Source organism: Poecile atricapillus, chromosome 1 (genome assembly GCF_030490865.1).
Source record: "Poecile atricapillus isolate bPoeAtr1 chromosome 1, bPoeAtr1.hap1, whole genome shotgun sequence".
Taxonomy (NCBI): domain Eukaryota; kingdom Metazoa; phylum Chordata; class Aves; order Passeriformes; family Paridae; genus Poecile; species Poecile atricapillus.
In genome coordinates this window covers 152,325,801-152,341,387 of record NC_081249.1, presented here as the reverse complement: position 1 = coordinate 152,341,387, position 15,587 = coordinate 152,325,801, and the positions used below count along the sequence as shown (strand labels likewise).

The 15,587-nt window shown below is 37.8% G+C and overlaps 1 protein-coding gene across 2 annotated transcripts in view; it reads left to right on the top strand.

Moving 5' to 3' along the window:
- STXBP6 (syntaxin binding protein 6) overlaps positions 1-15,587 on the top strand; it is a 105,470-nt gene that overhangs the window by 31,357 nt on the left and 58,526 nt on the right. For both annotated transcript variants that reach the window (XM_058829302.1, XM_058829301.1), the window contains exon 2: positions 9,101-9,286. In XM_058829302.1, the coding sequence (XP_058685285.1) occupies positions 9,133-9,286 (154 nt within the window). In that variant the 5' untranslated portion in view covers positions 9,101-9,132. The remainder of the gene's footprint in view (positions 1-9,100; positions 9,287-15,587) is intronic.

Here is a 15,587-nt window from a genome sequence, read left to right as displayed (position 1 = left end):
GCTTTAATACCTTGATGTTACATTTTATTGTCTTCTCACAATGTATTACTATGCTTCTGTACTTTTCCCCAGCATTAAAGTAATATAAAGGAACTTTTTTTTTATTTTTCTGATATGGGTGTTGCAGGTTACAGTTTAGAAAATTGAAAATATTTAGCCTGAGGGATCTGACTTTGTGCCCTCCTTCTCTTTTGGGGGTATTTAATTTAATGGATGACTGTAAGGTGCAGAAATTTGCAATTTGTACCAATATCAGTTATGTGAGGAGGAATGGAAATGGAACTGGGAGGATTTGCAAAACCTGATTTTAGAGCATACTGAATTACACTAGTTGGAGAATGCAAGTGTCAAGAGTACTACGTGCCAGCTGTTATCTCAAACAGTTTTGTGGGTTTTTATTTTTTCTTTCTTTAAAACACCTTCAGCTGATACTGTAGGAATAACCTGTCTCTCTGGCAACCTGTACACTAAATTATGACTCAAATTAATGTGCTTTTTCAATTATCAGTACTTAATAAGTCAGAATCGGGTTCCTGTGAGATGTCTTGACAGACCAGGTGATGCGAGTTAGTGTGTTGAAGTTATGGGTGCTATACTGGAGTAAGAGCATTGTATCATGTTTCGTATATTCCTATAGGCAACAGTTCTGATAGCAATGTAACAGAGCCTGACTTAACCTGACATTTTGCTACCTGTCTGTTTAATCCAACCAATAATGGAGTCAGTATATCAAGAAATTTTATACTGCCTTGAGCCCCATTTGTTGTTATCAGGGAGAAGCCCCATCTGAACTCCTGTTTTAGCACTTTTTAGTAAGTTTGGTTCTTTGCAGCAAGTTTTGATTTTGAAAAATTCTCTCTAGATTGGCTCCATGCCATGTGTCCAGTCAGTAATTTCAATATTTGATGAAAGTACATAACATTTTGGGTTTTCTCTTTAAAGTGCAAGTTCATGATCCTTGTAAAGTAACATTGCTGGGAGCCCATGGGAGCCCTAATCTTATCACCTGCACTTCATTCCCATGTGCTGACACACAGCTGTGGAGTGCACTGTATCAGGGAGCTTGATCTGAGTAAAACCAAAACTAATCACTATTTTTTTACAGATAGCCTAAAACTGGATTAATTCTCATCTAGTTCTCTGCACTACCAGCGAAGTGTTTATGCTGTCATAAGGAAGAGAAGCACAAAAAGAAATCAATAATTTCTGCCAGTACAAGTGCTCGGGGTGGTCATAAGTTAAAAGAGAAACAACACAAACTGCTGAAAGAAACTGTGCATGCTCTAAGCTACAGCCCTTCCAACTAGTTTCCTGTTCCTTGAGGAACATGGCTGCTCCTTCTCACCAGTATCCTTTAATTTCATATTTTTAGGGATTTTTCTTTGTCAAAATATAGACAAATGATTGAACAAGCAGCAATAGCTCAAATGCAACTTTAAACCAGTTATTTGGGTTTGTGATAAAGTATTAGGCCACATGAATAAGGTTGGAACTGCTTTAATGATGCCTCTGATGCTGTCTCATGTGCTAGTCACAACTAAGGAAATTAGATTCACTTGAAAGTAGCATAAGATGTAGGAACACAGAAATTACTTAGAAGTGTATTCTGACAGAGGCTGTGTTAGGTCTCCAGCAATTTTAACTGTCCAAAGTGATGGCACACAGAATGTACCTTCTGACTTCTGGTGGGTGTCAATCTAGAGAACTGCAAGTGTTAAAAGACAGAATTGGACTGTAAAACTATTGTACAGTAGGAGTGTACTTAAAGCAAGTACAAAAATCCTCTGTTAAGTTGGAATAATTAGTTATTCAGATGTCAAATGTGGGTTTTTTTTTCCAACAGAAAGATTGAAGGGCATGGTAGATGTTGAACGGAAGCTCTTGTGTTTTGCTGACTCTGTAGCTGTATAAGTAGTATTCACTCCTTAAAGGAATCTCTAGGTCTTAGTTGGTAGGAGACCATAAGGGTCGCTAAGGTCAACTCCTTGCTCCTCCCAGGACTACCTGAAACTAAACCATATGATAAGGGCATTGTCCACATGCTCCTTAAAGTCTGACAGGCTTGGTGAGGTGACCACTTACTTGGGGAGCCTGTTTCAAAGACCAGACAAATAGTCCTTTCAGTTGGCTCTGGTGCCATCAATGGAGCTGTGAGTCCAGACTTGGGGATTGTATTTCAGGAAAGATATAGGCTAATGGGGAAAAGTCTAGAGAGGTGAGGTGTTAGGAGAAAGAAATCTGCGAGGAATGGCAGAAAAAACTGTGACAGTCTCTCCTGCAAAAGAAAGTCTAAGGTGGAGTGTAATAACTGGTCAAAGATCTAAACATTTCTGAAAGGTCATAAGAATTAAGCTTACCTCTTAAGACTATGATTTGCAGTGTTGTTATGCAAAAGTAGTAGTTCTTACTGCTGTGATTGTCCCAATGTCCTGAGGACAAATTTCTGCAAATGCAAATCTGGTCTCTCTATGGCTTTGTTAAAGCATCTAGCAGTTTCTAAATTTCTTGGTGAATCTGAGTGATTCAAAATGTTCCTGATTGGAAAGGGTGACTCCAGTGCAGTCTTCCCAATAAGTTCTTGACTGACTTTAAGTAAACAGTTTTGTAGATTGGGTGGTGCTGTTTAGTGTGGTGTTATCCATCTTTATTTTCAAATTCTTACATTCTGAAAATAATAATGACTTTCAGATTTCCTTACAAGGAGAACCTGAGTGGGTCTCCAGCTGTTGCTCTTCACTCAGGAAGACCTGAAGAGGGCTGTGCCATCTCTACAAAGATGCCTTTGCCTCCCTAGGGCAACTCCCAGAAACACTTCCAGCATTTCATACCAGTTCCAGGGGAGGGCACATTTAGGGAACACTGCTGCTTTTGGCAGTTAAGAAAATGCTGGAAGAATCAGTGTCCGCTGATTCTTGCATTATTATTTTATTAATTTCTTATTAATATAGTCTTGATCCAGAATGCTATGAAGACATAAGCAGAAATTAATTCTAATTTGCTGCAGTTCTTGAATGTGCAAGTTTTCTTGCACACCTATTTAAAATAATGTACTAACAGTCTGCAGCCATTCACACACAGAATCGCAGTACAGAAATGTTATGTCTTATATTTGAGTTGGATTTTCCCAGATTGCAGTATTCTTGGTTCACTTCAGTATTACATCCTTATTGTGAGCTGGGATCAATGATACTGTTTACTAGGATATTGGCTTCTAGATCTGGAATTGCTGTTTTCTTTTCAGAGCAAGAAAAAGCTTTATGACCTGGAATAGATAGTAACCCATCTCCTTAATATGTCTCTAGTGCCTTCTTATGCTATCTCCTATTTAATTTTCTGTACAGTTTGGAGACAGTTTAGGGGCACAGTCTCAAAAGAACCAAGTGAGACTCCATCTTCTGCTTTTGCTGCATCTGCCTTGAGGAAGCACAGGTATTATTTACGATGTTGCTCTATGTATGTATTTCACTCAGCAGAGTGTGGAAAGAAAAATAGCTGCTCTGTCTTCCAGATGAAAGTGGGACTGGTTCTTACTTGCCCATTTGTGGGATTTCTGTGATGTCCCTAATAATCTTTTTGTAAGGAGACATTTGGGGTTTTTGCAGGGTGATAGAGGAAGGTGTACAAAACTTTTTTTTTAAGGAATTGTGTTACAGATGACATAAAGGTACCTTCCTTTTTTTGCATCCCTTTTTACTGCTTCTTTATAAATACATGTTCCGTTTGGAGCTCTTTATCTTTTTAAATCTGTAGGTCCATGCAACTTGCACAAAATTCAAATCACCTTCCCTTGTAATGAAAGGTTATAATTGCTCAGGGCTTCAGGTCAAGAGATGTGTCAAGCATTAAAGTATTCACTGCTTCTGTCTGACTGTAAGATCCTATTACTGTGTACTTCTCCACTCCTATTTTTCTTTTCCTTGACCAGAAAAGGTCACATGTTCTCAGTCCACACAGTATGGTAGCCAGTATAGTCTTTCCTGTTTCTTTTGCTTATTCTAGGAGCTTTTGAGAGATTCAGTGATTCAAACAAGGCTTCTTCAAGGTTTCAGTAAACAATGCTGCTAAATTCCCATAATCAAACAATGTCTTGATTAAAAACAAAGTTAAGACTTACATTTCACATGTACAGTAAATTCTGCCATGTGTTGATCTTGGATTAGGTTGGCTACAATATTAAGCTTCACATAAAAGATAGAAAGAAATTACTTCTTGGCATGTAAGATTCAGGTTTTGTAATTAGGACCTGCTTCTCTCTTAAGTCTGCTTATGTCCTGTTCAGCTCGAGTGGGCAGTTTATTTTGTAATTACATATGTAAGTGAAAACATATTTCTTGATTCTAGTTTGAACTATTACAAATAGAGTTCCAATTTTATAATTTTCATACTTTGGAATTAATACATTATTCAAATGAACCAGTCTTAGCTGAGAGGTTATTTGGAAAAATAAATTGGAAATGTGACAGCCTACAAATAACTCTGGAGAATGATTGAGTTTTTTTCCAGTAAATACTTCTAAAAGTCCTAAACCCATATTAGTAGGAAGTAATAGAATTTTTCAGGCTGCTGCAGTGGCTGATGCTGTTGTCCTAATTTAAATAAACATCTTTCAAGCAAAATTAGATTTGAAAATAGAAGGTTGACAGAAGATTATCTGATTTATTTTTATGTTCAGGCATTTTAAAGATTTTACCTCGACTGTTTCAGAATAAGGTTGATCTACTGATTTGATCCTTGTTTGCAGAGCTGATTAAACTTGGTTTTATTCCTCTAGGATATAGTTACACTTAATAAATGTATAGCAAACCAACTTTTAGTACTTGTATATTCTAATTTTTTTTCTTTAAACATTTATAAATTGGTTGCCATGTGTTTTAAATTACTTTTTGCTTTTTCCAGACTTGTACTAGCTATTTGTTTGAGATGACAGCAAATACAGGATTTTGATGACCTGTAGTATTCAAAGTAGTTTAAACTCTTCCAGCAAGTAAATACCAGGCAACTATCACAATAGCAAAAGCTCTTCTTTTGGCAACAGTGGCTTGCAATGATTTCCTAAAGTAGATGTCATCTTTGAGGATAGTGGCTTTATTAAAAGCAGATTTGAGTGCTTGCTAGAGTTACTATTCCAAGAATAGTTGGTTGCTCAGATGATTTCACACTGCAGGCAGCATTTCAGTGGTTAGCCTGTCCTGTGATCCCATCCCTGTTCGTGATTAAACTAAAGAACCTTCAAAACAGCAAGGTTTAGCATACTGAACATTTTTTTCCTTTTCTCGGAAACTGTTATGTCCTTTTCCATCTCTTGCTTTTTATTGTAATTTACTTCTATTTGAATTTTGCATGCTGAGCATTAGTTTCCCAGTTGTTTCTGCATACCTATACCCTTAACAAAGATACTGTAAATCTCTTTTTTCCCCACTTATTTGCATAGAGTCCTATGAATCATGTGGGTGTAAAGATAAATCAGCCATTTTCTGGCTATGTGCCTGAAAACAGTCTGAGGTTCTGGCTGACCAGAAAACTGTCCAGTTCTTTTTTGTTACTGAACATGTGGGGTCCATTAAGGATTAATCTTAATTATCTTGGTTTTATTTAATCTTCTTTTTAAGAAATTGCCTTTAATTGCTGTCCGCTCACCTACTTGTAGAGGAATAGTCAGCTGTTGATAGGGTGAGTTTTTATTGACAGAAATATAAGGGAGAAGAACTGTAGTAGAGAAAGATGTGAGAAGATGCAAATGAGCAGCGCATTGCAGGACTTTTTTTCAAATCCACACAGGAATCTTCCCTCTGTGTTTGTTTTGTGTGCTGGGGGCACAGTGTAAATGCTGATATCCTGTTCCATAGTGTTATAATAGATGGAGTGAAAAATTGCAGAAGAAAAATGGGGTCTTTGTTTAACCAAAAGCATCATTATAATAATTTGAAGTAAATATGTGGAACAAAGCATGTGAGGTAGGAAATGTGGTCTCTTTCTGGACTCTGAGATTTACTGAAACATTTATACTTCCCTTACCTCAGAGGGGTTAATGTTACAAGCAGTAATGCACTGTCTCAGAGTGCTCACAGATCCTCCGATAGTTTCTTTAAGGCGTTTTATTTTGTATTTGAGTACAAATGGGAGGAAGAAGTTTGTGTTCCAGTGCATGAGTTCATATGGGCCTTGAGTGGAAACTGCTGATGATTTGAATTTGTCCTGGAATATACGCCAAGAGAAAGCATTATTTTGCAAAGAAATAATGCGTATACAACATGAAGTTGGGCATGTACAGGCAGTGGTTTGGGTTTTTTATTTTTAATGAAAAATGTTCCTTTGAGTATTTTTTTGGTTTTTTGTTGTTTTTTTTTTTTTTAGTAAATCTACTAGAGATTTCATTATCTCTACTTGTGAAAACAAGGAGCATTGGAAGGCTTTACTTACTTAAAGGTCTTTTGCATACATTTACTAGTACATAGGGAGAAGGCTGCTTATTTGAATTCAGCTGCTGATTTTTTGACCTGTGAAAAACAACTTCATCTAAACTATACTGACATCTCAATCTCAGAAGTCTAGTTGTATACAGGCACAGTTAGTTACTTTCTTCCTTAAATAAATAGGCTTCTGTGGTTTGAGTTAGTGTCAGTTTTTGCATCAGATTTGGCAGCTGTGTCAAGTACACACTGTGTTAGATTAATTGTTTGAGTATGGCTTCTGAAGCTGTTACCAGCCCAAGTTCTGGGAACAGAAGGATCCCAGTCACTGAAGCCAGGAGTCCACACTGTACCTGGAGGTTCAGTCACAGTCCAGGTATCTACTGTGTCTGTGTGCAGCTTCTGGCAGATGTATACAAAACCGGCTTAATGCCAAAGCCAGTAGCAGCATGCAGCAATAAACTACTAACATTTTATGATACTGTAGATAAGAAAAACTTGCATCTTCTCTTAACCCAGCAAGCCTTTGCATCCCTGAGTTGTCTTTGAAGTCATATTCTGTTTTACAGTCCGTGACCATTAAGAAAATGTCTGAAAACATCTATTCAGCAACTCAATTGCAGAATTAACTGCATCAGCTCGCTGCAATCTGCAAAGCACTTTTTCAGTTGAATGTCACTTGAGTGTATTTTAACCTGACAGTATTTCTGTGTGTTTTCCCAGAAAGCTATTCATTGAAAATTCTCGAGGCACATGAAGAGATCTGTCTCAGTCAGGCGGAGGTCTGTGTGTTTAAATCCATAGTTGTTAACAATGGCCTTGAATTTAAAAAAAAAAGAAAAAAAATAAATTTAACCCAAAACCTAGTTGCAATGTCCCAACAGTTTAAACTCTGGTACGATGTACTCTGAAAATATTTCTGTAACGCAGGAGAAGAGAGAAGTATGTAATGAATGCGAAAACAACACATGTTCTTTCACAACTTTTTTTTAAGTAGCTACCATGTAAGTTCGTTCTTTTGATTCTGTTTTCATGTTGATCATTTTTAAAGGATAGGTAACTAAAATGTTGGGAGTTATGAGATCACACCTTGTCAAGAGCTATGTATTCTTTGTTCCTTTGAAACTGGTCTGGATTTTTCTTTTGATGGAGACAATTTTTAAATGGAATTTGCTTTTGTAAAGGTTCATGTAAAATGACCTGATGCTAAAACAAATCAGGATTTGAATACCTCTGTGTTGGTTAACTGAGGTATACTGTTACAGGTTATTTTGGCGCAGGATTCTGTTTGCATCCCAAACTTAGCAGATGGCGAATTCAGTTTGGACTAAGTTATGCTGTCTCATGTGCACTTTTTTTTAATTTTCCCATTTTCTAAGATAAGGAAATGTCATAAATCGTGACAACAAAACGCTGAGACTGAAAGTGTTAAGACAGTTAGTTTGCTGGTAGTATGCACACAGAAAATAATGGATCCATGACTCTCTTAGTTTCATAATCTAATTTTACTGTAGTTTGTTTACATTTATTTTAAACCATGACAAATATCAAATGATCCCACAGACAGAATTATAAGGTAACTCAGGCCTGAGTATAATCATCTTCATACTAAGAAAGCTAAGGATGTCAAAAAGATCTGTCAGCTTGAAAGTCTTAGTAATACAGAAATGTGTAAATTTATGTGCATTGGAGTGTCATTATATTGGAGCAATTAAAGGTGTCATTCAGCAGTTTCCATGAATGGGGCCTGTGTATTTATTACAGGATGTCAGTGCAGAACTAATTGGAGTTACAGCTTACACAAAGAACCTGTTAATGTCCCTTCTGAGTTCTCCCTCCTTTAGTTTAGGCTTTTCTGTAAGCTGTGGTGAGGTTTGTTTTTTGGGATGTGCATGACTAAGCAGCTTCCCTCCTCCCTCCCTGTTCTCTACAATAATTTTTTCCTCTACGAATGTCTCTCCCGAGACAAATGTCTCTCCTAAGTCAACTGTGCTGTTTGATTACGAAACACATTGAGGAACTGACCTGGGTCAAAATTGCATAGCGCAAAAGTAGAGGTGTGGTTTTGTTGGTGTTGACCCCGATGGTGTGTCTGACACAGTTTCCTGTGCAGTTGCCCAGTCAGTAATTCCAGAGTTGAGGGGATGAGGTGCTAAAGCCACAAGAGGTGCAAGAGCTATGCAGTCAAGTGCTGTCAGCAGGATCAGTGCTCCTGAAGGAAGTCTCACCAACTCTGAAGCTTTCTCTGTCTTCTGTGAATGTGACTTCTTGCATGCCAGCACAACCACAGTGCTCCTTCCCTGTGCCCTTGCAGTGCTTTCCCTGTGTATGTGGGACACAGATCTGAGTTTCCCTCAGTTATCAGAGGGGGAATTAATGAAGCTTTTATGCTGCATGAAGTTAGTGTTTTCTGAGAAGATGTTGCAACATACTGAAGTGCTAGCGCTTCTGCCCAAAATAAGCTAAGCTAGTATAAGTAAATTTAAGAAGTGTGGAGAGCAACTCCAGTGAAGACACATAAATGCTTTGAAAGTTCTGCCTTTAAGAATACGGACTTATTTTCTAAATTCTTTGTGGCATTAAAAACTCTCTTTGAAGGTCAGAGTTTTTAATGCCCAAGTAAGTTAAGTGGACTTTGATACAACTTAAGGATTTCTAATAGTGTTTTGTATTTATGATTTTATTTTTAGAGAGCATCATTCTACTATACCTGTGATCTACAATGAATGCCAAATCTGCAATAAGCAAAGAGATTTTTGCCCCACATGATGAAAGGATGCTGGGAGCTGTTCAAGTGAAAAGGAGAACAAAAAAAAAGATTCCTTTTTTAGCTACTGGGGGTCAGGGTGAATATTTAACATACATCTGCCTGTCAGGTAAGTTTAATGACTTTTGACATCCAGTTATTTGTTTAAGTTTGTCATTGATTAACTGATTAGCTGTTGCCTGTAGCTATAAAGAGCTGGGTGATTCCAGTCTTCATAATGCAATGAGAGAATTATAGTACTTATACCTTTTGTCTTGAGGAACCACGTGCTCTAGGCTATTTATATTTGTGTCCTATAATAAATTGAACAGTGGGTTTCATTGTATGAAAACCTTTAGGTGTTTGTTCTCTCACAGCACAGCTGCAGAGTATGAGCAAATAGAATAGATGGTAACGGTCTTTCCTTAGATTAAGATACTTCTTAGAAGGATGAACTTTTCAAGACATTAAAGTGATACACAATATAGTTTTTCTATGTAATGTTTCAATGTCTGCCAACTGGGTGTGTCTGAATATCTTTGGTACTTTAGGGTGATTTAGTCACTTACATTTTTAGGCATATCAGTTGTTCCCTTTGCATCTTGCTGGAAGTACAAGTAGTGGCCAGAAGTAATGTTCTATGACTCTCAGAAAAGTACAGTTATTTTTGGACTAAATGGGAGAGTTTTGTGGACACATTCAAATTGTGGGTTTTTTTTTTTTAAATAATGCTAAAACTTTCAAAGCATAGGAGGTAAAACTCAGTGACTCTGCTCCTGTTCTAGCACATCATGCATCTGCCCAAAAAATGTACATTTACTGAATGTTATTGGATGAGATGTTATTTAGATACATTTGTACAAATACTTAGGTTAAAATAGAAGCTGCAGAGGAAATGCACATGCATACTGAAGTCAGTGAGACAAAACAGAAGACTTTTCATTTACAGCTGAATATTTTGCTTGTCATTATAGGATCATAGAATATCCTGAGTTGGAAGTGACCCACAAGGATCATCATGGCCAGCTCCTGGCCCTGCATTTTGGTAAACCCAAAAATGGCACCATACATCTGAAAGGATTTCCAAGTGCTTTGTGAACTCTGCCAGGCTAGGTGCTGTGACCAGTTCCCTGGTCAGGGTCAGTTCCTGGTCAAGGGTTTGAGCACCCTCTGAATAAAGAACCTTTTTCTGATATCCAGCCTAAGCCTTCTCTTACAGTTCATGCTGTTTCCTCAGGCCCTGTCAGTGGTCATGAGAGTGAAGAGATCAATGTGTGACACTCTGCTTCCCCTCCTGAGAAAGCTGTAGACCACAATGGGGTCTTTCCTCAGTCTCCCGTTTTCTAGGCTGAACAAGCCAAGTGACCTCAGCCATTCTCCCCACATACAGAGCTTCAAGGAAGGATTTAAAAATCAATTCCCTTCAGCTGTTCCATAGACTTGTGGTTGGGATACCATATTGGACGTAATAATTGCATCCCTCGGTCTTTTCAAGGTGTAGAGAAAACTAATCTAGGCCTCTCAATTCTTAAAGAAATGTTCAAATCACTGATGCTTTTAAGCAAAGCTAAATTCTTCTTCTTTTGGCAGTCATATTTTTCAAATTTCAGTCCAGTTTTTTTTCTAAGTCTTGTAAAGAACAACCATGTTCTAGGTCTGTGCCATAAGTTTTGGGATACACAGTTGTTTGATACCCATGTTCATGATTAAAGGTTAGAGATGTCATCTATGCTTACATTTTTCTGTAGCCTAACTATTCAGTAGGTAGGGGTTTTTTTAGGTTGTTTTTTTTTAATTGCCATTCTGTATAACTTAGCCTTCCTTGAACTCCCTCATCCTATATTCATATGTATCAGTCAACATGGATTTTAGGACAGTGGATGGTCTTGAATATGTTTATTGTTTTGCTGTCACAGCATATTATGAGTAAGGAAGAAATAGTGGATGTCCTGACTTAAGCAGAGTTTGTCACTTATGATAAGGAGAAGCATTCAGGATCTAAATAAAATTACTTTGAGGCCCACACTGAAAAGCTGCATATTGGTATTGCAAGAACTCTCACATGTGGCTCATTATTGATGTGGTTTTGCACAGGTCTGAGACCAGGTTTTAATCACATACATTTATAGTTTATATTATGAGAATACAGTATGATTGATTGGTAGTATCAGTAGGCAACAAGGAGGGAGGGGACTGCCTGGCTGTGTTTGATGTCACATTCCAGTCTGATCAGAAAGATTATGCAATTCAGTATGGTCAAGTGCAATTAGTTATTTAATTTGGAATCATCAAAGGCACAAAACTAGGCGTTGGAGAGCAAGTGTTTCTGACACTGTGTTTAAAAGAAATTGTGACGAGGATAAACTGTAATTTTCGCTTATTCTTGATGGCTGTGAAGCAATAATGGCTTTAGTTGCAGCAAGAAGTTGTTACAGAAAAAGCTTCTGTTTAGTAAAGCTAAGTTAATGTGAGTGTAGCAATTTAGCTGTGCCCCCAACTGTCCAAGATGGACTGTATCTTGGGACAACAGAATATACTTAATTACCTTCCTTTTTTAATGTAATGTGTACAGTGAAGCAGACACAATGGTGGCTAGCTCTGGATTTGTATTTACATTTCAAGCAACACATGCTTTAGTGCTGTGTTGCAACCTCTTCCCTGGAAATGCCTTTACCAGCCTTTGACTGTTGTCCCATTTTTGCCAGGTTTGTTATGTATTAGGTAAAGTGACTGGAATATCTGTCTCTGTGTTCATAGTTTTCTTGGTCAAAGGAAAATGGTCAAAGGTCAAATCAGTTTGACCTTTGCTGAAAGGAATTTGATAATTTACTCTTTAGAATAGAATTTGTCAGTTGAAAGAATAGAAACTGACTCCTCATATCATCAAGGACTACAAATATTTGGGAATATAAAGCATCTTGTACTTGTAGTTTCATCAAAGATACAGTACAGAAAATGAAACATCAGTTGCTGTGATAGCTACTTCTATTTACTGCTTCCATTGTAACTGAGAAATTACACAAATTGTTATATGAGAGTTAAATGTGTTCCTTTCAGCATGAACTGAAGTTTGGTGTTGAAAATGCATCCCATTCTTGAGTTTCTGAAAGCATGGATAGAGATGCTGAGCAGGGAGAATGCCCTTAGGCCTCAGAGATGGGACAGTGAACCATTAAAAGAATCAAATATTGAGCAGAGCAAGACGGGAGAGTAAGGGAGATTCTTCCTTAATATTGGTATTTGAAGTATGTACTGGGTTTTTTTATTTTACAACATTGAATACTGAGTTGGTTAGAAATAAACATTAATGCTTGAAAGAGGTATACCTAAAGCCTTTAATCTGAACCTAGAGACAGATTAAATTAAGAAAGCGGTAGCAAGACTGCATGACAGCCTAGTGGAAACCAAGCATCTGGGTTACCTGCAGCTTTCTAGCCTGGTGTTGGAGCTAGCCAAGTTAAACTGGCAAACAGAGCCAAGACAGATCTTCAAGGAGTTATTTAGTTGAAGAACAGCTAGGAAGGAGTAGACAGATGGGAAACACAGAGGTGGGGTGGCTGTAGGCAGAGCAGAGAAAATGAACACTGGGATTTTTTGTAATGTATAAGAGGATTTAACACAGAGAAAAGACAAGAAATTCAAAGCTGAAAGTGGATATTTATCACCTCCTCCACACTAGCAGACCTAGTGAGAGTTATTGGATCAGGTCTAAGTTTTAATTTCGTCACCATTGTCTTATGTAATTGAAACATAATGGTTTTAAATAGTTCTTAGCCTTATTTAGAATTCTGAATTAAGTGTAAAATACTTAAAACTGTCACTTCAGAAATATAGGTTACTGGCCTGCTTGCTTGTGCAGAGTTCTGTGTGTGTTATTTCTTTGACACTATCATGACATTTTAAAAATAATTTATGTTATTTTAAAAGACTTTTAATGTCATAATGCATTGGAAATATTCTAGTTTGTATGGATGGATGTTGTGTTGACCTTTCAGGATTAAATATCTATTGCATTCATGGTGAACTGAATGAAGTAGGTAATTTCTTTTGAACCTGAATTCTTGTGTGTCATAACACTCAGTTTAGTTGCACCAATGTTTCTAGTCCTGCAGAAAACCTCGAGATTAGAGTGTAAAGCTAAATTTCTTTAAAACCAAGAGTGAACCATTTTCCCATTGTGGCTGTGACTTTTAATAGTGTTCTTTCTTTGCCATCTCCAAATTAAATTAACGCTGTCAGTTCAGGGCTCTTTTTGAACAGCTTTGATGTGGAAGTACAATTTATCAAGAATGGTGCTAGAAAAGCCAAAAGGAAATGCAAAGAAATCATAAGAAATGATAACACAAAAATGAGGTGCACATGCAGAGGGAGAGCACGTTGTGCATTTTCCCTTCTTTAAAAATAACCTTATTGACCATATCAAAAGATAGGGAGTCAATAACATGCAAAACTTTTTGCATTTACCTCAATAAACTGTTGGCTTTTGAGTTTTTTTTTTTACTTCTGTTTCTAAGTACACAGGGACTTGATTTATGTGGTTAAATAGTTCTCTGGATATTCTCGTTGGTACCCTTGCAGCTAATACCTAACCACACTACTCAGTTACACTTGCAGCGTGAGCTTTTGTACTTGGATATCTCAGCTGTAAGGCCATGGTGTCACAAAATTGTTTTTCCAAATACAAATTTGTTGTTCCTTCCATAGTGGCTGCTTATGGAATAGATTGTTGCCCAGGAATGACCTATATCTCATACTGCTTTTTTTTCTTCACTATCTTATCTTGGTAATGGCATCTTTAAGGTGAAGGTATAATCATTCAGGTATCTGTAGGGCAGATAATGTCTAGCTTGTCTTGCTGTGTGCTCAATGACCTATATTTACTGCTTTAAACTGGCCATAAGTTGGATAATGGAAAGCACCGATGTTTTTCAAATTGACGCGCAGCATGGTTACATTCATGTACTGTATTATGTGTGTCTAAATAAATATTTATTAAATGTACACATACTGCATATAGCTTCTAGTGCTAATGTTAAGCTGTCAAAATATAATTGCCTTCATCCTACTTATAATAAATTATTGTGATACTGAATGTATTTCTTAACCAAGACTCTTTCCCACTTCTTTGTCAGAGCATACTGGTACTTATGGTATTTTAACTCCAGGGTTCCCATTTGGAGTTTTACAAGGTCAAATATCGGTTGCTCATAATGATAATAAATTTCAAATTCCATTTTATAGAAGAAATTTTAAAATCTTATGTTAAGGGTCTTTGAAAAACAAAACAGGTGCATTTTGAGTGGAAGTGAGATCAACCTTTGCTTCATTATTGATCTTTCTGTATTTGTTGAAATAGAAGAGGGAAAATGATGAGCTGCTCTGGAGGGTAGGACGCATTTATTGATTGTATTCTTAATATATCTTGGTGCTCTGATCCCTCCTGATTTTGAGATGTCCAACATAATGAAACCAGTCCTTTTCCACAAGAATTTTGTGTAGGAGGGCATCTTGTTACAGCAAAGCTACAGAATTATGTATTTGAAAGCATTTAGTCTTAGGATTGGTGTGTTTTGTTTTGTTTTTTTGTTGTTGTTGTTGGTTTTGTTCTGTTTTTTTTCCTCTTCTGCGGGTGGAGGAGGAATGTGTGTGCTTCTATGCATCCTCCCAGTACCCTACTTGATCTTATTCATGTGCAGGAAGTATTTTCTAAATTGCAAGCTGAAGATGTGCAGTTATGTCTGCTGTTCAGCGCTCTTTTCTTTCTCTTTTTTTTTTCAAATCCTTCAGAATAGAATTGTAGCAGATTGATAAAGCGTAACAGTTTACTGTGCATCAGTGGTGTTCCCCAGAGCTCAGCATTGCACCCAGTCCTGATTAATATCTTTATTTATGATCTGGATGAGGGGATCAGGTACATCCTCAGACAGATTACAGCAGCACCAGGTTGGGTGGGAATGTTGATCATCTAGAGGGCAGGAAGACTGTAGAGGGATCTGGGCAGACTGGACCGATGGGCCAAGGCCAGTGGTACGAGATTCAACAAAGTGCTAGGTCCTGCACTTGGGGCACAGGAACCCCAGGCAGCACTAGAGGCTGGAGACAAAGCGCTGGGAAGATGTTGAGTGGAGAAGGATCTAGGAGTGCTGGCCAGCATCTGGATGAGCATGTTCCAGTGTGTGCCCAGAGGGCCAAGAGGGCCAGTGGCATCCAAGTCTGTATTAGCAATAGCGTGGGCAGCAGGACCAGGGCAGTGACTGTCCCCTGTACTCCACATTGGTGAGGTCGCACCTCAAGTCCTGTGTTCAGTTCTGGGCCTGTCACTGCCAGTAAAACACTGAGGTACTGGAGCATGTCCAGAGGAGGGTAGTGAAGCCGGTGAAAGCTCTAGAGGGTAATTCCTATGAGAAGCAGCTGAGGGAATTGGGGTTTTT